The sequence below is a fragment of the Spinacia oleracea genome, chromosome 3 (genome assembly GCF_020520425.1).
Source record: "Spinacia oleracea cultivar Varoflay chromosome 3, BTI_SOV_V1, whole genome shotgun sequence".
Classification (NCBI taxonomy): Eukaryota; Viridiplantae; Streptophyta; class Magnoliopsida; order Caryophyllales; family Amaranthaceae; genus Spinacia; species Spinacia oleracea.
This window is the reverse complement of record NC_079489.1, coordinates 2,211,993-2,235,118: the sequence shown is the minus strand read 5'-3', so window position 1 is coordinate 2,235,118 and position 23,126 is coordinate 2,211,993. Positions and strand designations below refer to the sequence as shown.

At 35.6% G+C, this 23,126-nt stretch overlaps 3 protein-coding genes across 5 annotated transcripts; all 3 read left to right on the top strand.

Annotated features, from left to right (window-relative positions):
- The first annotated feature begins 533 nt into the window (after positions 1-533).
- On the top strand, positions 534-3,498 carry LOC110782491 (membrane steroid-binding protein 1). The gene is made up of 2 exons (XM_021986668.2): positions 534-1,095; positions 2,923-3,498. Exons 1-2 carry the CDS (start codon positions 788-790, stop codon positions 3,245-3,247), a joined length of 633 nt encoding a protein of 210 aa, XP_021842360.2. The 5' UTR covers positions 534-787; the 3' UTR covers positions 3,248-3,498.
- Positions 3,499-16,622: 13,124 nt separating this feature from the next.
- On the top strand, positions 16,623-19,740 carry LOC110782298 (uncharacterized). 2 transcript variants are annotated; one of them, XM_021986420.2, is made up of 5 exons: positions 16,623-16,965; positions 17,796-17,954; positions 18,060-18,110; positions 18,432-18,585; positions 19,081-19,740. In XM_021986420.2, exons 1-5 carry the CDS (start codon positions 16,879-16,881, stop codon positions 19,491-19,493), a joined length of 864 nt encoding a protein of 287 aa, XP_021842112.1. In that variant the 5' UTR covers positions 16,623-16,878; the 3' UTR covers positions 19,494-19,740. The 2 variants fall into 2 exon arrangements, with proteins under 2 accessions (XP_021842112.1, XP_021842111.1); XM_021986419.2 differs by having other exon boundaries at positions 16,627-16,965; positions 18,429-18,585.
- A 605-nt stretch (positions 19,741-20,345) lies between these two features.
- Positions 20,346-22,753, top strand: LOC110782489 (uncharacterized). Of its 2 annotated transcripts, XM_021986665.2 has the most exons (4): positions 20,415-20,494; positions 20,652-20,706; positions 20,839-21,015; positions 22,284-22,753. In XM_021986665.2, exons 3-4 carry the CDS (start codon positions 20,863-20,865, stop codon positions 22,509-22,511), a joined length of 381 nt encoding a protein of 126 aa, XP_021842357.1. In that variant the 5' UTR covers positions 20,415-20,494; positions 20,652-20,706; positions 20,839-20,862; the 3' UTR covers positions 22,512-22,753. The 2 variants fall into 2 exon arrangements, with proteins under 2 accessions (XP_021842355.1, XP_021842357.1); XM_021986663.2 differs by lacking the exon at positions 20,652-20,706 and having other exon boundaries at positions 20,346-20,494.
- Positions 22,754-23,126: the final 373 nt, after the last annotated feature.

The window sequence follows — 23,126 nt, the reverse complement described above, 5'->3', positions numbered from 1 at the left end:
AGTCGCAAACCCCAAATCGAGCCCTACACAACACATAAACACATATCAAAATCGACACAAAATAAAACACGAACGCACCTCGTAGCCCTAATTGAACTGAAAAAATGTTCCTCTTTAACTCATTGATTTGACTTTGACGGTCTCACCTGCCTACTATTCAAGTACCCTCGTAATTCAAACTGCGACACATACCCAACTCAAACCTGACACAACACTCACAAACACGGGTCAAATTCTCAAACTACGACACAAACCCAACTCAAACCTAACACAACACTCACAAACACGGGTCAAATTCTAAAACTACGACACATACCCAATTCAAACCTGACACAACACTCACAAACACGAGTCAAATTCTCAAACTACGACACATACCCAACTCAAACCTGACACAACACTCATAAACACGGGTCAAATTCTCAAATTACGACACATACCCAACTCAAACCTGACACGACACTCACAAACATGTGTCAAACTCGACACAAAATCAAACACGAACACACTCTTGAACCTCGTGGGATTGACTCTCATCTACCTATTCAACTGCCCAAGTTCCAACCCACCAATAAACCATCTATCTGTTCTCCCATTCTCCCACCTCCATCCGGCCATCCATCTTCATCACTCTCCTCACCAAATCCCAACACTTTTTCTCTCTCCTCAATCCTCATAAGTCAGAGAGTCACAGACCCCAAATTCAACCCGAACTCTCACAAATTCACAATTAACACACACCTTCTTCAACCTCAACAACCCCTCCATCCTCAAAACCTCACAAAAAATGGCTCTGGAATTTTGGGGAACACTCAAAGAAGCAATCACAACATACACAGGTCTTTCTCCAACAACTTTCTTCACTGTAGTTGTTTTAAGTTTAGCCTTTTACCATATGGTTTTTGGGTTGTTTGGATCAACCCCTTCTCCGCATCAACGCCATAGGTCTATGGAGGAAGAGATGGAGCCCTTGCCACCACCGGTTCAGCTTGGGGAGATTGAGGAAGATGAGTTGAAACTCTATGATGGCACTGATCCCAAGAAACCCTTGCTTATGGCTATTAAGGGTCAGATCTACGATGTTTCCCAGAGCAGGTCTAATTTCAATTTTAATTTTAATTTCTTTCTAATGTTTTGTTCTTGGTATTTTAAGTTCTGTGTTGCTGAAATTAGCTGGGGTTTTTGTGATCTGAACTGGGTTAATTCAATTTTTTTAGGGTTTGACTGATTTAGGGTTTTAGTAGCTTTGCATGAAGGTAATATGTTTGATCTTGTGGTTAATTGAAGTTTAAAGTTCTGAACTTTGATAATTTGTGGGTTTCAATTGGGTCAATTAGCTTTTGGGGGACTTTTATTTGTGTGTATCTTTAACTGAGTTTTCTTTGGCTGCCAATTGTTGGGGTTTAGGTATGGCTTAATCTTGTTGTTTTTCATAGGTTTAATTAGTTTCTGGAGTTAAATTTGTGTTTTCATGGTGTTGAAGTTGAAGATACAGTTTTCTGGGATTTGGCAGCTGGATAAGTGGAGAGTGTTATGTGGATTTTTATTTGTTAATCAGTGTGCTGTGGAAGTGTTGATCATAATCCTTGTTTCTGATGTGTTAACTATGGGTGTTTGAAGTCTGGAAATGAATCATATAATGCACAAGTACAAGCTTATCATATAATGCACCACTGTTTTGTTTTCCATTTTCTCTTCCCTAGTTTGTGTTAGACTTTATTGGTAGAAATGTGTTGTTTAGCGGTGTATCTAGCGCCTTTTAAAAGATTAGGGAATCTGAAAAGCACTGGAAAAGGATTTTGGTGGAAGAGTTAAAGAAAAGACAGTAACTTTGTATACTCATATGACTTTCTTTCTCAAAAGATCAGATTATTGAGTAGAATTTGACATTCATTATATGGATGAGGGTAGGTAGTGGATGAAAAAGCCTCCCTTCTTGTTTTGAGTCTTTTGATTGACAAGGGTAAGTTGCACAACTTGCACAGAGTTATAACCCTCCATCCTCACGCACTTCACCAGTAGCGGAATTCTGATACCGTTGTTAGTTGAACCAGTAACCTTTAAATCATATTCAGCCTAAAGTCTCATCCTTTTTTCACTTTTTAATTGCTTTGTTTGTCACTGGAATTGATTCTGCAACTGTTACCGATAACTGCTTTGTTCATCACTGGTTTGTTCTGCTCCTTGACAGTCATTTGGGTTCTAGACTGATAAAGTAATGCTTCCTTTTCAACTTAAACATAGATTTGTGCCACTTCCCAAAAGCAGAAAGGGATCTTATATATTCCTTTTACGGTTTTACCACTTTATTTGAGAATAACTAACTTTTGGATATTGCTTTTATAAAATTGAATCACCCAACTTTTTTTTGCTTCTTTTCAACCTCCCATTTACATAACCATGCGTCTGCAAATCTGGAGTACACGCTGTTCTGATGATACCCCTTTTCTGATGCTATGCACCTTGTGACTCATGAAAAATAAGTGAATTCAAACTGCTGGTTGCTCTCCTTGCTTCTTTGTTTGGTTTGTCTAGTTTTTTTGTTTTCCTGGTTTAGTATAATCTTGCTGTCTGCTGTTTCGGTTTTTCTCGTGGAGTTTCGTTTTCCATGCCTCTTTGCTATTCAAGTGCCTTATCTTCATTTAAGCATATAACTGGTATTCATTGTGCAAATTCTATTTTTTTTCTTCACTGGAGTGAAGTAAATGCCTAAGTTTTTCACTCCTATAGAATATTTTCTTATTACGGAGTATATGCACCTATCTATAGGATCTTATAGAATATTGTGGATAACATTGCAACTGTCAAGGTCTTTGAACATTTCAGAAACATTTCTGAGATTCAACCCTTTTCAGTTCCATATAAATACTATCACCTGTGCTATGCAACGAACTTTGTATGCTAACATCCATATTGTTCCAGGATGTTCTATGGTCCAGGTGGGCCCTACGCTTTATTCGCCGGCAAAGACGCCAGCCGAGCTCTAGCCAAGATGTCGTTCGAAGATAGCGATTTGACAGGGGATATTTCCGGCCTTGGTCCTTTCGAGCTCGATGCACTACAAGACTGGGAATACAAGTTTATGAGTAAATATGTTAAGGTCGGAACTATTAAGTCAAAGGATGCTCCGGTAACTGATGTATCCTCTCCTACCGAAGCAGCCGAAGCTACTGACGGCGTGTCAGAGAAGCCTGAAGCAGAGACTGTAGAGACACCGGCTACCGATGCTGAGAATAAAGACGAGTAAAACAAACAAAAAACTATGCCGTTGGCTGTATACCGAGTTTTGGAAGAAAAAAAAAAAGTTTTTAAGAAGCATGGAAAAAGATATAGAAGGGGGGGCTAAGTAGGTTTGGGGTTAAAGAAGTGTGGAATGATGTGATAAATTGGATCCTTGTTACAAGAACTTGTTTACTTGAATTGCTATTGTAAATAAGCATGCTTGTCTGTGGACTCCATTGAATAAGTTTGATGGTAATACAGCTGAAATTGTTGCAATCTCTCTTTTATTTGGCTTATGTAAGATGGTTGTGAGTTGGGCTGGGCTGGGCTAAGCTTTGTGTTGAGCCCACGTGTTTTCGGTGAACAGGGCCGACTCACGCCAAATCCACTTATTTCATATGGGTTGGCTGTATCGAAATTATCAAAAAAAATGGCCTAGGCACGGCCCAAACCACGTACCCTCGTGTTGGGTCGGGTTGTGACTTTGTGCATAAGCTTAATTTAGCTCAATTTGACGTGTTTATCGTGCTTTTTCCAAAAAAAATACGGGCCGAGTCTGGCCCTTGACTTCGTGTCGGGCCTCATATTGAGCCCACATGTGTTTTGAGGCTGAACATGCCCGACTCACGCTAAAGTGCTAAACCCATTTATTTCACACGGGCTAGGCCGTGTCAAAAATATCAAAAAGTCTGTCCAGGCACTGCCCAAGCCCATGTGCTATGGTGTCGGGTTGGGTCGTGCCTTCGTGCCTAAGCCTTATTTCACTCTATTTGACGTGTTTTGACTTGCCTTTTCCAAAAAATACATCCGGTGTCTGCTCCACAACTTCGTGCTCGTTCCAGGCCATGCTTTTTTCGTGCCTGTGACTGGTTGTGCCGTGTCGTGCCTCGGCCCGACCTAACCCAGTGCCATCTTTACGTACATGATCTGTACATATTTGGTTACTTCGTCTTACCCTAGGTCCAGTCATAAGTATAGGTAGGGTGTACAACAGGTCATTCAGATGCAATGGTACCATTGGAACTGTTCGTGTGCTCATCTAGATGTGTACCATAGAATGGTCAAGTGTAGGTCCAACCCACATGACCACAATGAAAAGAATTTGAAGCACTAGAAAACCAAACTAACAGAAAAGGGTCATGTAAATTTATGCTCTAAATTGGCCCTATGCCACAAAAACAGTCGACAACCCTCAATTGCACAAAAGTATTAATGTGCCAAGAAATATGTCATTTTCTTTGATGAATTGATCACACTCCATTACTCCCTCCCAGCCACCGGCCTTTTGTTTTGGTTTTTATGTATCCGATTACCGTAAACTCTAATCGATAGGAGTACATAATATATCTTTACGTTAAAGATGGCTAATGGGACGTGTCTGACAATCCACCCTAACACAACTCATGGTGGGTCATGTATGTGTGTACCCCACGACACAGGCACAATCCGCCGATTCTGGATTTTTTTTTTTTTTTTGATGTATTGCTGGTCTTTTTTTTTTCCAACACAGCCCGACTTACTTGACCTGATACAACCTATTACAACACACCTTATCCAACCAACTGAACCCATGAAACATAGATACATTAGCTAGATTTATGTGAGTATGTCAATAATATAAAAACTAATTAATTTAATTTCATACTCCATATGAATTTTGTAACTTATTTTACGCTTAAGTAATCATCCAAACCCACCTGACCCACATCAGCCCTTAAAGGCCGTCAAAACCCACCAAATCTACTCAAACCGCACAACACACGACCCAACACAAAGTGTGTCCGTTCCCCATACACAACCACAACCCGACTCATCCTTACCTACACTGTTCAGTCATGTGCCCATCATCACCTATCTACGACCCACCTAACCCGTCTTGTTATCCATCTCTTCTTTACACTATACATGTGTGATTGCTGAACATACCCTCGGTCGCCTTGTTCACCTGTCATATTATTCGATGAATTGATCACACTTTCTCCGTCTTTTTTTTATATAATTTTAGTTAATGTATTCAATTACTGTAGACTCTTTAGTCTTTACACCATACACGCGTCATTGTTGAACTATACGACTTTACCGAAGTTTGTGTAACAAGATTTTTTGCAATTTACTCTCAGTCACGTCGCCTTGTTCACTTGTCATATTCTTAGATGAATTGATTATACTCCCCCCGGTTTTCAATATTATTTTATGTATCCAATTACTGTAGACTCTTTACACCACACATGCATAATCACTGAACCACACAACTTTTACCAAAGTTTGTATAGCAAGATTATTGTTTACAATTTTACTTCCAAAGTTATAGATTAACCATCAATATCGTGATCTTATATAATTACCCTAAAAAGGACCCAACAAGAAAAGGGGAGGTGGTTACCTGAATATCCCGTCAGTCAGTCTTCCAAATTGCTTCGTAGTACATTATCATTTGGGTTTGGCCCCTCTAAAGACTTTTCTTAGCTGCTTGAGTTGTCATTCATTCATAATGGGTCAGGGTCAGGGTCAGGGTCAGGGTCAGGGTCAGGGTTCCTTCCTTCCTGGGTTCCTCCCTCGGGTTCGTGTTTTATCTCGTGTCGTAAATGTTTTTTCTTCCCATTATTTTATCGGCCTTTTACGTACGTGGACCCTACCCACGAGTACGTAAAACACCTAATGCAATAAATATTTTACGAATGATTGGTTTTTTCTAGACTTGGTTATTGAACAGGGTACATAGTATTATGGGCATAGGATTAGAGTTAAGTTAATAGGGTTTTTGTTGGGTAAAACTCTGAACAGAAATTTTATTGGAGAGGGTTAATATAAGATCAAACTTATAACCCAATAATTTGGACAACTAAAATAGTTACTACCTCCGTTTCATAAAGTTCTTTACCGTTACTATTTGCATAAACTCAAATGCAATATTTAATTACTACGTACTACGTAATATATCTAATTTTAAATGTGAAAAAATTATAAAAAGTTAATATTCTGAAAATATATACCAATGTCAATCTAACAAGATCTTACATATAACTTTTTAATGTATATAATAGTGAGAATTCACGTTCATAATTTGTGCACATTTTTCAAAGCGTAAAGAACTTTAGGAAACGGAGATAATATGATATATTAAAAAATTATATGTATATTGGTATAGCTTCTTATTCACTTGCATTTGCATAGAACTATTTTTTTTTTCTTTGCTCGTTTATTGATCTGCCCTCTATTAGCCCGTTATTAACCCACGAACCCCTTTGACCCGCCTATTATTAACCTACTAAAAATGACTCTTTCAATTCCATACCCTCTTTTGACCTACACCAACCTTGACCCAACCCGACCAATAACTAGGTCTAGTTTTTACACTGTATGAAGTAGTATAACACCAATAACAGTCTATATTAATACAGTAAACAATATACAAAGTAATTAGTCACCCAAAATTACATAAAAGTGGCGATTACAATGAAGACATGCATTGCAAAATCTACTTCATAGTCTCATAGATATACAATCGTGAAAATAAATAGGAGATTTAAAAAAATTATTGAACTCATTGTCAATTGCCATCAAATACTAACTCTCTAGTCAATACCTCCATTATATGTGTCATAGTGTTAAGATTTTAGATTAAATGTTGTAGGATACCACATACTGACATACGGCCTCAATTTCGAACACAATATAGAACCTACTCAAGTTATGTTATCCCCACATAAGTAAGCACAAATTCTTGCATAGTTCGTTGTCATTCCAAATCACATAAAAATTTCAAATAACACTTAAAATCCTAATTAATTTCATTTTATTTTTGACATCGGCAGATATTACAAAAGAATAAATTCTTGAAGAAAGTTTGAACGCATCATTGATAACCCTTTGAGCCCAGCATGCTACCAGCCCCAGATGTGTGCTTCTTTTCCTTTAAGGGGAGACTTCGAGTCCCTTTCTGATTAATTTCAAATCCTTTTCTGATTAGTGATGTATATAGCTAACCATCTAACTAACCCAATATTAATCTTAATTTGAATTTTCAAACATACCCGTTAGGTTGATTATTTCATTACACATTAATCCAGTCTTGAGCCATGGTCCCCTTTTTTCGGGGTTTATAGCATGCTACCAGCCTCGGATATGTGCTTCTTTCCTTTTAAGGGGCGACTCTGAGTCCCTTTCTGATTAATTTCAAGCTTAAACTCAAATCCCTTTGTGATGAGTGATTTGATTATAGCTAATCATCTATATAACCCAACATAAATCTCAATTCGAATTTTCAAACCTAGCGGTTAGTTTGATTATCCCATTACACATTAATCCATACTTGAGTCACACTCCCCATTTTTCGAGTTCATAGCATGCTACCAACCCCCGTGTATATATGTGCTTCTCTCCTTTTAAAGGGAGACCCCGAGTCCCTTTGTGATTAATTTTAAGCTTAAACTCAACTCACTTTGCGATTAGTGATGTGATTATAGCTAATCATCATCTAATTAACCCAACGTTAATCTTAATACAAAAATTGTCATCTCTCCTTGTAAAGGGAGACTTCGAGTCCCTTTGTGATTAATTTCAAGCTTAAACTCAAACCGCTTTGTAATTAGTGATGTGATTATAGCTAATCATCATCTAATTAACCCAATACTAATCTTAATACAAAATTGTCAGGCTTTTATAGCAACCTCAATCAATAATATGGGACCATATGCAAATGAATTATGAAAAACCCGTGGTTGTCACTTTCGTACACTAAATGACATATCTATAGACCTATACCATAACCATTGATTTATTTTTATTTATTTTATTTATTTGGTTTATTAATCTCCTAGTAAAGAAGAAAATAACATACATTACTAAATTCTCGCTGTTTTCGTGCTTTTTGTACCAAATACTTTTGTTTTTGTTGGTCCTTCAAATATGTCAAGTACAAACTTTTGGGTAATTGTTTTTCTGATTCTTGGGAGTTCGTTCATCTCGTTTTCGCTCTTCTTCGATCGTCCGACTTCCGCGTATCAAATCCGACGACAACAAAGATCCGCCAGACGTCTTCTACCTCAAACTCAGACTCAGACTCAGACTCAGACTCGGACTCAGATTCATGAAAGTAATTTTGGTAGCAAAGAGGAAGTTGTGAGTGTCAATAAGGTAAATACACTCTATGCTGTCACACGTACGTCTACCCCAACCGGGCCTAACCCGCTTCATAATTGAATCGGGTTATTTTCGGGTTTTCTGCGGTTTTATAGAAAATTTTTAATCAGTTTCTAGCTATTTAGTAATTAAGTATGTTAATAGAGTATACATCAATATATACATGTTAATCGGTTGTATTTAGAATTCGTTGATGAAATATTTATAGACTTTTATCAATTTTTGGTTCTGTATACATGAAATTAAAGTTCGTTACTTGATTTGAATTGATTACTTATTTTGAAGGCAAAATAATGCTCCAAACTTGGAATATGTGAGAAAATGAGAGATGTTTGGTTATGAGAGATTTTGGAAAAAAAAAAGCTTTTAGTGGTGGTAAATTGGTGGTTTGACCATTTTAAGAAGTTCATGGGGTGTTTGATTATGAGAGTATTGCGACGAAAAAATAATTTTAAAAAGCTCAATATAATAGCTTTTTAATTAGAGGTTTTAAGAAGTGGGTATAAAATGACAATATTGTTCTAAATAAAATTACGATTCTTACTTACCTGCCTCTTCTTATGGCAATGTCTTTAATGGTCATTTTACGCGTAGACCGACTAACAACTAATTTACCAAACACTTTACACAAACAGCTAATTCAACCAGGTAGTTAAATCAGTTAATAGAATCACTAATCTCTAACAGTTAGTCAAACTAGCTAATACGTAGTGGGCAGTGGCTAACAACTTATTACCAAACACGAGTTTAATATTTTAGATAATGGTTTAGAATAATTTTTGGTTGTTTTCATTACATTCTTCTACCTCATAATCCGTAAGAATGTTTTGGGCATCCTTTTTAGAGATCGATATCACATTGACTGTTCTGCTTGACAATTTAAAAATGAACTCAAGTAATTTTGGTTGATCGTACAACTTCTTGAAATAATGTATGGTATTCTTCCAAAATGGATTGAGGAAGTTACCTATCTAGTACGTATCGGAGTAAATACATTGAGAGCAACTCCAATGATTAAAAAAATAATTTATTCACAAAAAATAAAAATAAGTGGATAGGTAGCAAACCGTTGTTACATCATTGACAAAAGCAGCTGTGAAAATCTTGTATCTATTTTGAGCAGGTAGCTCAAAATTTTGTTGGATATTAAATAATTTATTTTGGATCAAATAAATAAATTAAATATTATAAGGAACTAGAGGGTATTGTAGCTAACCAATGTAAAACTTTGTAGCTTAGAACTTTGATGTGGCAAATTTAGCTACACTATCTTGTTGCTCATCATTGGAGTTGCTCTAAACATGACTTGGTCGGTCTAGAATAAATATTTGGCCTTATAATCTCAAAGTCATGGTCCGATTTGTAAAGTTATCTGAAAATACATTCAAAACTTACTAGTTTAATAAGATCATTCATCTTCCCTTCTTAAAATTAAGAAATTTGGTGAAACACTATCTTCAAGTTTGGTGGTTTTATGAATTACTACCTTTTAAAAAGAAAATTATATTTTACTACCTTATAAGTTTAGTTTGTTTGACTAACATTACCATTTAACGTTTTTCGTTAATGTTTTCCGTCTTTGAACTCCACTACAACTGCTATTTAATAGGGCAAATGAACAAAACGACAACTGAACAAAGATATTTAAAAAGTAGCAATTAACAAAATCACCAAACATAAAGATAGTATTTCACAAAATTTTCTAAAAAATAGGGAGTACATACGACTTTGTTAATTGGAGTAGTAAATTTCTCGTGAAACTTGAGAAGGACTAGACGGTTGTTCAACTTTACAAGTTATTTCATGTGAAATAATAATGTCGTTATTATATTTGGATTACTTAGTTTTTCCCTTTGTGGTAACAAAAATATTCATTTGGATGTTGTGCATGTGTTAATGAGCCATAAGATAATACAAATTATAAATGCGGGATGAATTTAAATCTGAAATGTACCTATCTACACAGGCCATCAATCCTGGCCAAAACCTCAAACTTATACTCCAGATAACAAATTGTAAGACGGTTTCATCTGGAACTAGCTTAACAAACCTTCATTTTCATAAGTTAGACCTTTAATTTAAAAGTGCAAAATCATACTATGACGTTTTAACCACTAAACCAAGACATCATTTGTAAATTACACTTTTAAAACTGCAAAATCATACTACGATGTTTTAACTACTAAACCAAGACATCATTAGATAAGAAGCCAATCCTAATGCTGAGTTTTGTCGTTTATCAAGTGCTTAATAATCAATATATATACATGGCTTTGACTAGATTCATAATATTACAAGTTTACAAGGTTGTTATAGAAGTTTACACGCTTGATTAATTAGGTGCTAATTATTTTATTAATGTATAAAAAAATTAAGCAAGATATGCAACAAATTAACACCAAACACAAACACAAACACAAACACGTATGAATGTATGATTAGCTTGTAATTCATCATAAATAATCTCTTAACTACCTATAAAAATAAAATCTACAACAACTGCCAGGCAACAACACCGCGACACGTATGTAGTTTTGAGTTTTGACATTCTAAAGCATGCATGAACTTGATTATAAAAATGATAATTAGGATTAGCCAACTAATTAAGTAAGATCAATGCTTAATTAAGATATATAGGATATACTTTAACAAATATGCTCATTTTCTCTCTTCGGAAACATCTGATAAAATTGAAACGACACAAATATGCTGCGTGCTTTGGAACATAAAGATGATGACATCTCACAAGAATTTGTATCTTCAATGACAACCAATCCCGTCGCAAAAGGCTTTGCGACGGAGCTAACAACCAAACAAATACGGGAACAACAGCCGTAAAGGTCTATTAACGGGTTAACGGCGAGATTTTTCATTAACGACGGCCCCCTTTTATGACGGGTTCACGACAGAAATCCCGTCATTAATCAATGATTATTAGCCTTTAGCGACGGGATTTCCCGTCATTAATGGTACAATTTCTTGTAATGGATCAGTTATATTACGTTCATGTTTTAGGTTTGAGAACGTTGAAATGTCATCGTCTTTATGTTCCTTTTTACGTTGTACGTAGTATATGTGAATATATTGCTATGGTAATATGGTATGTTAACTATGTTTATTAGGGTTGCACGGTAAATGGTCCCAAATATTTGTTACTACATTTGTATTTGTACTGTGTGTTATTATGTTAGGTCTAGGGAACCTGTTATTAATTCCCCCCTACCACGAATTCAATATAGGATAAGTACATAATATCTTTATTTACCTTTATGAAAGTTGTAATACTTGTAACTTGTATCTGCGAATAATTGCGTGTTTGGTTATAAGAGGTTTAGATAAAGATTAATTTTTTTTTTTTTTGAGGTGAATTAGAGGTTTTATAATTTCAAAAAGTTAATGAGATCGAATGTTTGGTTATGACTTATGAGAGATGTGGAAGAGAGTTTTAGTATGAAAACACTTATTTCGTAAAAGTTTGATACGGGAGCTTTTTGCAATAGAGGTTTGAAGAAGTGGGTGTAAAATGACAACACTTTGTACTGATATTATCTAGATTTAGAACCTCTATCAACCTACATCACTTTATGCATGTCAGTGTCCATAATGATAACTTTTCACATTAAATAGATAGTCAAACCAACTAACCACTAACAACTAACAACTACTCTCTATTTGTCAAACAGGGCCAATATCACTGCAGGTTTATTCGACAATCAGGTGCTTTTCCTGAATTTACCCCAAATTTATACTACGTATGCAGTATCAATGATATTCAAAATTTCGAATTGATCTTACGCTTCGGCATAAGAAACATTCGTGACTAGTAGGTTAATTTTGAATTGATCTTACGCTTCTGCATAAAAAACATTCGTGACTAGTAGGTCAATTTTGAATTGATCTTACGCTTCTGCATAAGAAACATTCGTTACTAGTAGGTTAATTCCGAAACCGTCAGACAGATAAGCTTCATTCATGCGAAATATGAACCCGATTCTTGACTGAAAAAAAAATATATAGTGATTTAAATACAAAAGTCAGCCATTTGCATGATGGGAAAATAAAAAACTTGTAAATTAGTAGTAGCCTCTAAGAAAGGGCATCAATAATGTTACGTACCAATTATTATTGATATGGTTCTTGATTTAATTATTACTTACACTACGTGTACAAATAATGCAAATTATTATTCAATATTTTGACACCCTAACATAACAAATCTTATATAATAGCCCACCAAAAACCAAAACATGCATTATTAATTTGCTAATCTTCTTCCATTTCCAAAACTTCCTCCATGATTAAACAAAACACTTCGTTGTTATTCAATATTTACGTGGTATTGTTCGTGTTATTAGCATTGTTTCTGCAATTCTCTAGTTGTATTCGGGTTGGTTTCGTGAACAATGAGCATAAATTGCATATTGTTTCTCACCGGAGATCAATTCCGGGAGGATCTCCGAATCCAATTCAAAATCGTTAAGGCGGCTCTTCGAAAATTCTACAAGTTTAAGGATGTGGTGAAGAAATTAAGGTTGTTTTGGTGGTAAATTTGTTATCAAGAATATTTAAGTTACAAAATTTTGGCTAATTTTTGCACCATTTAGTCACAATTCATTTATGTATCAAAATTTTGGTTAATTTTTGTCTATTATGTATATGACTTACTATATATATGCATGTGGTATGTTGTGAAGTAAGTTCTTGTTGAATTTATTTCCAAAAAGATTCTTTTGTAAGTATTGTACAAGATAATTAATAAAGTTAACATTTGTTGATTATCATATTGTTTATTTTTTATTTATTTTTTCTTTTTTAAGGGTATTAATTTCATTTATAGGTAAATTCAACTCCAGCGAAGGAACAAAACTACAAGAAACCAAAAGGTCTTGCATGCACAAGGTGTACAATAAATTTAGTGTACACCAACATAACTTTTGCTCAATTTTCTCTAACTTTTACCTAATTTTTTTCGACTTTTATATTATTAAAAAAAGTGATAAATAAACATTTTATATGGCTAAATGATCAATTATATCCATGATTATTGATTTTGAAGAAATATTTTTTATTAAAATAAAAAAAAATTATCAGTAAAGAATAGATAACTTTTACATATATAAAGGTAACTTTTAAGTATTTTTCGTTAACTTTAACTTCGGTGTACAATATTTATCGTACACCTCATGTAAATAAGAATTTGTGACAAGAAACACGTAGAAATACATTCTAAGTAACTACTAGCATGAACAATGTCTTTAAAGATAAGGTGAAAGTTATTCCCTCCTCTCTCTTTTGACTAAAATTTTGTACCTTCAACTCAAAAATATTTAGCCAATAATTTAAAGTTTTCAAACAAATTAAATCCACCATTTAAGGCTTTGTTTGGTTCAACTAATTTTAACTGAACTGAAATTAATCAGTTAAATTCAGATAAAATCGATTTAATTCAGATTCAATTAAATTCAGTTAAACCAAACAGATGCTTAATTCTCTCGATATAAAGGGTGCATGTAATCTCCCCACCTAACCGTACTAATATATGGCCCTACTCGTAATTGTAGGGGCCATTGTGGGTGAACCATGAAACTATACGTGCACATGAAAATGTTTGATATGATTATTATTGTTCTTGCGAACCCAATACCTTAACGTTGAACATTATTCCGTACAAAGTTAAATGAACCACAGGATTTTCAAACAATTCCATAATGTGTTCTAAGTTCTAACATTGTAGACCACAGGATTTATACAAGATTGTCATTGTTATTGTTATGTTATTGAACAACTCTATTAATCAATTCGTATGATCAAACTCGATCTTTTTTATCTAATCCGGTAAGATGTATATAACTATTTATGAACTAACATAACTCGAATTTTTTAAATATAATAGAACCCTAGATATATCATAACTCTAACAGTAACGCCGCTCTTTCTAGTATTGGGTTACTAATGATGTTGTTGTAAGGAACTAATGAGTCGTATGTTGCATAATACTCATTGGCTCACTCGGTTAATCAGTCGGCCAAGATCCGTCACTGACTGGAGATAAAGATGCATGGTCATGGGCCATGCTTTGTATCCCTGCCTTTGGTCTTGAACGGATATCGGCTCACACCAAGCCCACTTGTTTTGTGTCGGACTGTGACGGGCTAAAACTTTCAAAAGGGGTCTAGATACGGCCCAAGCCTACTGGCCTTCATGTCGCGCCTTCGTGTGTCTACGCCTAATTTCGCTCGATTTAATGTGATTTGGCGTGTCATGTCTTACAGTGTATTTCCAAAAAAAATTACCGCTCAAGCCCAACCCATTGCCCACTACTTCGTGCCTATGTCATGTCTTACTTTCCCGGGCCGGGCCGGGCCTCGTCTTTGGTTGGAGGAAACAAGAAGGACAATTGGCAAGCAAGAAACAAACGGTAGAAGCAAAATGATGCTCGGATCGAAACACGAGCAAAACAAGGTGAGTTAAAGATAGTGGAAGAACGATGGGGTTGTCCTTCCTTGGAACTTCAAACTCATTCATTTTAAACAAACAATTTATTTGTGTGTTGATCGAGTTTTCTTCGTGTTAGTGTATTAAGTTTGTTACCATCCACGTGTGACATCATCACTTCAACTCTCTTGGTACCATCCAAGTATTAAACATTATTATTTTTTAATAAAACTAACTCGAAACCGATCAAAGTGAGATGAAACCGGTATCATTTGTGGGCCCCGTATTCTAACGGGTCGTGTCTAGAACGGGTCAAAGAAAAGTCGTGTTGGGTCAGACTTATTTCTCTTTACCAAGTATAAGGCCAATGCACGACGAGTCCTACGTGTCGTGTCGGAATGGGCCGTGCTAGCGAACTTCCTTTACTAATTTTAAGATACTTTGTTGATTGCTTAAATATTAGCGGTCCAACCCGTTGTGGTCGTGTCGAGCTCGTGCCAAATTTCTAAAATGATATTCACCCACGGCTCATGGTCGGCCCATAGTCATGCCTCTCGTGTTGTATCGGGCTCGTATCGTGCCGGATTAATTTCGTGCAGGCCTTGAGCAGCCCGTGTGTTAGCCCGGCCCATGCACAACTCTACCCATCATTTTTTTTATGGTTGGTGGCAGTGGCGTAATGGACTCTATCCATTTCCGATGGAGCCAAAGATTCATCTGTTCTTTTGGATGTGGATGTAATGGACTAAATCAAAATGACTCTTAAAACCTCTTTGCTTCCTTTCCATGAAATATAAGATGGTCGTCCCGTGGTCGTCCCGTTATCGTTTTTTGGGTCAATTGGAAACAACAACCTCTCTGCAAACTGCAGGGGAGGTTGCGTACACCCGACCCTTCTTACCCTGCTTCTTATGGTGAGACATATTGACAATGGGATAATGATAATAGTGGCAGTTAGGGATGGCAATGGGTCGGATCTGGACCGGGTCCGATAGGATCCAGACCCAGACCCGCTTTTTAAGAGGTGGATCCAGATCCGACCCAGATCCACTGGGTCTAAAAAAATCAGATCCAGACCCAGATCCACTGGGTCTAATGGGTCTAGGGTCGGATCTGGGTCCTAAATGGGTCTAAGCGTATTTCTTTTCCAAAAAAATTTGTCCCTCATTTTTCTTATATTACGTAATTTTTTCTCCCATTTTTTGTATATAAACGTATCGTTGCTTTAATAAAACCACTAAATATGGAATATTCGTTAATTTTGTTTAGGAAAAAAAATCATATTAGCCCTGTAATACAATAAGTATTTAAAGTTTCTAATATTATTATGTATATGTCACGTCAAACAATTTTTAAATAGTTTAGTATCATAAGAACTGAATAAAGTTTAGCATGTAAAGATTGAATTATGTTTAAATTTTAATATATTTTTTAAAAATTATATATATGGGTCTGTGGGTCGGATCTGGATCGGATCTGGATATTTAGTTCTTGAACCCGGACCCAGACCCGCCCCATTGAACAAAGACCCAGATCCGCCCCAGATCCACAGGGTCTAATTTTTTTGGACCCAGGCCCTTAAAAATGGACCGGGTCCAACTGGATCTGGATCGGGTCTTGGACCCATTGGCATCCCTAGTGGCAGTGGCGTATCTTGGGTCTGACCAGGCCCGCTCAACCCAAGTTTTGCAAATAAAATTTCAATTCGCCCCCCGGAATTTTAGCAAACCCCTTAATTAAACTGTCCAAGATCGGCCACTAATCGGATGAAACAAAGACGACAATTGGCAAATAAAGAGACTTCAACCCTCTTGGTGTTCTACAAAATTGCTCTTATTTTCTGTCACTATAATAAAATAAAATAAAAAACATTTACCCATTTTAAATTATTAAGCCTAACTTATCAAAGTGAGTGAACTCAACTAAAGAGAGTGATTTCACTAGAAAATTTGACTCTAATCCCAGATTTTAGCGGTGCTTCCCTAAGTTTTATCCAAACTGCATAAAACTTGCCACTTTTTTTTTTAATAATTACTGTTAATTACTGTTAATTATCCAAGAACAAAAGGGGGGGAAATTATGGGAGAGCAGATTAGAGCAGAAGATTGGCTACCAGAAGGATGGAAGATTGAAATCAGAGTCAGAAAAAGTGGCAAAAAAGATCGAGTAATTTCTCATATTCTTACTTAATCTCTTTCTATCTTTTCCAGCTAGTTAATGCATTGTTTAATTATTTCGTTTATTAATCAAGATGGAGTTGAATGAATCTTTGTTAGCTATGGAGTATAATGGTATTAGTAGTTTTAACTAAGGTTAATGCATTAATTAATGTTTTGTTTATTAATCAAGATGGAGTTTAATCTTTGTTAGCTATGGAGTATAATGGTATTAGTATTTCTGAGGTTAATGCATTGTTTAATGTTTTTGTTACTAATAAAAATGGACTTGAACTTTCTTCTTTCAGAATCTTTAGTTGCATGTAGTTGAGTAAATTTGTACTCCATTATTGAATTGGAAAAAAAAATGTGTGTTTGTAATATGATTTTGGAATAATGTTAAAGTTGCGTTCTATTCACCTGATTTTTAATTACTTTTCATGAATTTATCTTAACAAACTAATCTGAACTTAACTGAACTTAATTATCTGAACTTATCTGAGTTTACCTGAACTTATTAGAACTTTGTTTAGTTATAAATTGTACTCGGTCAACACTTATTTTTTCCTTATCTGAACTTACTTTCCCTGAAATAAGTGAAACAAGAACATGACATAGCCTTAATGATGTACCTAGAAATATTCAATCCTACACTATAGCTACATGAGTTAGTTTGAGTTCTATATAGTTCATTAAGGCCTTTAAGGGAGTGTTTAGTTTAATATGAAACGTTTTCTTGGAAATTTATTTTCCCCTTTTTAATCATTTTCGTTGTTTGTTATGCCAAACCAAACAGACCCTAACTATAGTTTAATTGAGTATTTGTTTTGATTTTTTCAGTACTATACGGATCCTGTAAACGGGTACATATTCCGGTCACTGAAAGACATTGACCGGTATCTTCTCTCCGGAAAGTTAGGGAAACATGTAACCAAGAACAAACCAAAGGGGTTAGACGACAGTGATGATACAGTGAATTTTAACTTGATTCAGCATAATGTAAGTGTACAATGTACATTAATCAGCACAAATTAATCATCTTTTCTATAATTCTATTAGTTGTTAACCACAAATTGTTTTGATTCTTTTTCCTGTTGAGAAAAGGATGTACCGATAATGAAGAAATCGATCAAGTCGAATCATTCAGACAAGAAGGTAGATTTTCCTCCCTTAATTCTTGATTACATGGTGTTTAACTAGATCAAATTACGGGCCGGGCCAAACTTTGGGCCGGAAATATCAGCCCATAACCCGCTATTTTGGCTCAAAAATAGTGGTCTTTTGGGTCATTTTCCGGCCAGGTCAAATTCATAACTAAAAATGCAATTTTGAGTTGTGCAAAGGGCCAGGCCTAAAAATTCTACCCAAAACCCGCTATTTTTCGGGCTGGGCTCATAATGATCAAGTCTACATGTACCTGTTGCTGTATTTCAGTGTTAAGAACTTGTTAATGTCTGATGTTGTTGATGACAGAAGAGATCCAGAAACAACTCCAAGACAGGAAAAACCGGACCTGAAAATTCGGAGACAGAGAAGAAAACGGGCAGTAGATCTTCGAGAGGAGGGAGAGGTTCTAGGCCTAAGAAGAAAAACGAATCGACTCCTTTCTTTATACTTGATCCAGATCGGTGTAAGTAGTTGTGAATTTTATTTTTTTACTTAGCCGTTAAGAAGAAGGGACTCTACTTAGACCTGATCAAATTGCAGGCCGGGTTGGGTTCGGGTTGGGCAATGTCTTGAAAATTTTACCCATTTGGTAGGATCAGGTTCGTGCCATTCTTTGGGTAGATTTTTTCTTCCCCAAACCCACTAATTCGGGCCAAAATAGTGGGCTTTCAGGCCACTTCGGGTCAGGCCAAATTTATAGCAAAAATTGCAATTTTGAGTTGTCCAAAACCCCCACCCAAAAAACTTTTAAATCGTGTCGGATAGGGCCTAAAAATTCTGCCCAAACCCGCTATTTTTTGGGCCGGGCTCATAATGATCAAGTCTAACTCTACTGAATTAGCAACTATCACAGGTTAACCAACACCCATCACAAATAGTTAGGAAGGAAAAGTTTCGGTTACATATTGAGTAAATTTATCAAAAATTGCCGGGTTTCTGATTGTGTTGTTTGTTGCAGGCGAAGGCAGCAGCGCGGTCAGCATACCAAACCTATCTGAAATCATTGATTCTATGCTCAAGGAGAAAGAAGGCGGTAGTGGTAAAACCGTCTATCTTTCTGCTCCGGATATCGGATCCCTTCTCGGAGGAAAAATGTCAGAAACCGGGTGTACTGATAACAGCAGTAAGAACCCGAATAAATCTGCTGTCAATTACAGCAGTTTAGTTTCTGATGTAAAGAAAGAAGGTTGTGAATCTGAGTCAAGAAGCGCGGTAAAACCATACCATGAACATCACGGGCCATCTCCGATGCTAGAGAAGGTTATTAAGGCGGGTTCAGAAAGCCCGGTTTTTGCAGATTTGTTCGAGGATCCATGTATCGATTTTGCTATTAAAACTCTTACAGGTAACAACAGTCTGTTTGGCGTGTAAGAGGTCGTACATATATATGATGAACTTTCTGAATCCACCTCGCTTTTTTCGTGTAATGACAGTATAATCAGCAAATATGTTGTAAAGATGTGTATCTAATGTCTGGTGTAATGTGTAATGACTGTAATAGTGTAATCTTTTCTAGTCTTTTGTTGAATGTAATCTTGTAAACATGATTTACTTTTCATAAACTGGCCATTGTAGGAAATAATAAGTTTCAATATCTATATAAAAAAAATTAATAGTACATCTATTCATATGGTTTATGAGAACTATAGTTGGGACTTTGGATTCAAAAAGAGTGATGTCATAAACAAGTTTACCACTTAATTAACACTCTAATTAAGGATGCGTTTATTTCACCTTAAAAAAATTAGTTTTAGGTCTAATAAGTTCATATAATTTTGATAAGATGCAATTAGGTTATGTTAGGTATTGAGTTCTAATTAATCCGGTCTTATAGGTTGACTTTCTTAAGTTTCCTCTCTTATAATCAGTCTAATCATTTTCAAAAAGTTTCAATCAGGTATAATCATATGTATTAGGTAATCGTTTCCAAATAAGTTAAAATAAGAACACCTCTATGTATGTTTTGACTAAATCCTAGCCCACATAACATAAGTGATACTCCCTAAGTCCCTATGTCCCTTAATACTCGCACCGTTTTGAGTTTTTGCGTTATTCACATAATTCACTTTAACCTTATTTTATTTCTAGTATATGAAAACAAATGTTAGTATATAATATATTGTTGGCTTCATCTTAACATATAATTTCAAATTACTAATATTTTTATAAGTTTTTATAAAATATTGTTAAAAATATTAGTGGTCAAAGTTGTGCATTAACAAGCGTGTCCAGTTAGCGAGTATCAAGGGACGGATGGAGTACTCCGTACGACCCTGTGTCAAATCTGTGGGAAAATACAAAAGCGCGCGAAAGTAGAGTTCAATCAAAGCTGCACGACACCGTTTCCTCTCCTCGCTGCTCCACTGGCCAAGGTATCTCCCTCTCTCTCTCTCCTTCTCTCCTCACTTTGAGCGTCAATTTTCCTTCGAATTGATTTAGTTTCAATTTCAAGCTCTATCTAATTGAATCTCCGATTAGCTAATTAGCTAATTAAGCTCTATCATTCAATTATGTTCTTTTCATTTCTAGGGTTTATCTATAACTAATTGAAATCAGGGATTCAATTCGAGGCAATTAGAATTGAGTACGTCAATTTGAAGATTTTGAATTACATTTGTTGTTTTTTCAATTGTTGAATCATTTTGAATTACATTTGAAGATTTTAATCATTTTGAATTTTAGTACTGAAATTGGGGTAATTGATTTTTTTGTAAAGGAAATTCAAGTGAGATAGTGAAAAATGGGACCAATACAGATAAAATGCAGCTGTGGGGAAAAGAATTGTCAAGAATGGGCAGTAATTGAGTTGCAAGGTGTTATTGAAGCTCAACCTGAATTCCAGAACTGTCTCCAAAACCTCGAAATCGGCCAACTTTGTCGTCCTTCCTCTCAGGTATTGTTTCAACACATTCTTGTGTTTTTAGCTAATGATATGACTTTCAGTCTCTTTTTTCTCGTGTTTACATCGAAAAATGATTAAAATGGATGTGATTCGTTCTTACTTTTGGAACTACTGGGCACCTATGCGATTTTAGGATGTTCGGAAAAAGTTGTTTGTTTAGTTGTTGTGATTAAACTTATACATGATTAACATAAATGTAGTTCGATTCTTACGTTTGGATTTAATAGTCGCATGTGCAATTTTAGGATGCTCGGGAAAAGTTGTTTGTTTACTTTTGGTTAAATCAATGCATGCATGATTCACACGAATTTTACCTTTGGAGTTAGTAGTCACATATGCGATTTTATGATGTTTGGGAAAAGTTGTTTCTTTATTGGGTTTGATTAAATCGATACATGATTAACATAAACGTAGTTCGATTCTTACGTTTGGAGTTAATAGTCACATATGCTATGTTAGGATGTTAGACTAAAGTTATTTCTTTTTTAAGGAATTGGGGAAAGGTAGAAAAGACAATTTCTTGTTACAATGTTATCTAATTCTCTAATCACCACGAACCACAAACGGAAAAGGTGAATTGTAACATGAAAATGGTACAATTTTGGTCTAATTTAGCAAATTAGTTAGCGAATTGCGAACCCATACCCGATCTCATACTAGCAAATCAGGTTGTTATAAAATGTTGTCTAAATCCATGACATATCACATTAATGATGAATTGATGACTTGTTAGGGGTTGAAACTTGGAAGAAATGTAATGTTTCGGATGTAGAGATTATATTATCAGCTTGATGAACCAAGAACAGCGCCTTCTTATGTGGTGTGAATTGGAAACCCTTAAACAGATGAAGTTTATTGTTCAATCTGTATGAGTGTGACATGAATGTTCATTCAGTCGCTATATCCTGGCTATGGAATTTGTTGAAGGTTGTTGGTGACTTATTTTATATTCTGCAGAAGACCTAATTTAGGATGTTCAGAAAAGGTTGTTCTGAAAAGACAATGTCTTGTTATAAATAATTAAGTTGTTTTCTAAGTAGATGACTTGTGAGGGGGTGGAACTTGGAAGAATGTAAATTCAGGGATGTACTGATGTAGGGAGTATACTTTCAGCTTGGTGAACCATATGGTGTGAATTGGAAACCCTTAGATGAAGTTTATTGTTCAATTTGTATGATTGTGACATGAATCTTCAATTGATTATATCCTGGTTATGCAATTTGTTGAACGTTGGTCGTGATCTATTTTGTATCCTATAGGAGACATACACATTTACAGTCGCTTACCACGAGTTAACAGGAACAAAGGTGAAGCTAAAGAAACCACTTCTAGTGTTAAAGAAAGTGAAACATTCGGATGAAAGCGTAAACTCCTCTGAATCATCAGCAACAGTGGAACTGGATGTGATCGGGATCATAAGACAGAAGATTTTATTCAAGACTAGGCCAAAAGCCCTCATAACCAGCAGCAAGAAGGTTTTAGCATAATTCTCAGCCCTTAAATGCAATTTCGACACAAAACTTGCTTAGTGGTGGAACTATGCAAGTATGCAATATTGCAATGTTATAAGTTCATAAGAATGTCTAATGGTTTTGTTTCTCTGCACCAGTTTCAGGAGATAGCTTTCGTTGTAAAACAGATGGTAGTTTCATAGGATACGAAGTAGAATGCTTGATTAAAAATCGTGTCCTTTCATTTATCTAATAGGTAGTTTGTGTATTTTGGGCAATATTTATTTGTTGCATCTTGGTTATTGACACAAACTAGTGAAGTACTCCCTCCGTCCCTTAATACTCGCACCGGTTTGACCGGTTCGGAGTTTAAGACATTTGAATTGACTTATTAGTTTGACGGGTGTTAGTTGATAGTGGGGTATTTTTTTAATATAGTTAGTGGGAAATGTGTAAGAGGTGGTGAGTGGAGAGTGGATGTGTGAATTTTTAAATGATTTTTTGTAGGGAATAGGGTGTAGGTGGGGTTAGAAAGTAAGTGTGAGAAATAATATAATATTAGTATAATTTTCCATTTATAGAAGCGGTGCAAGTATTAAGGGACGGCCCGAAAAGGAAAGCGGTGCGAGTATTAAGGGATGGAGGGAGTAT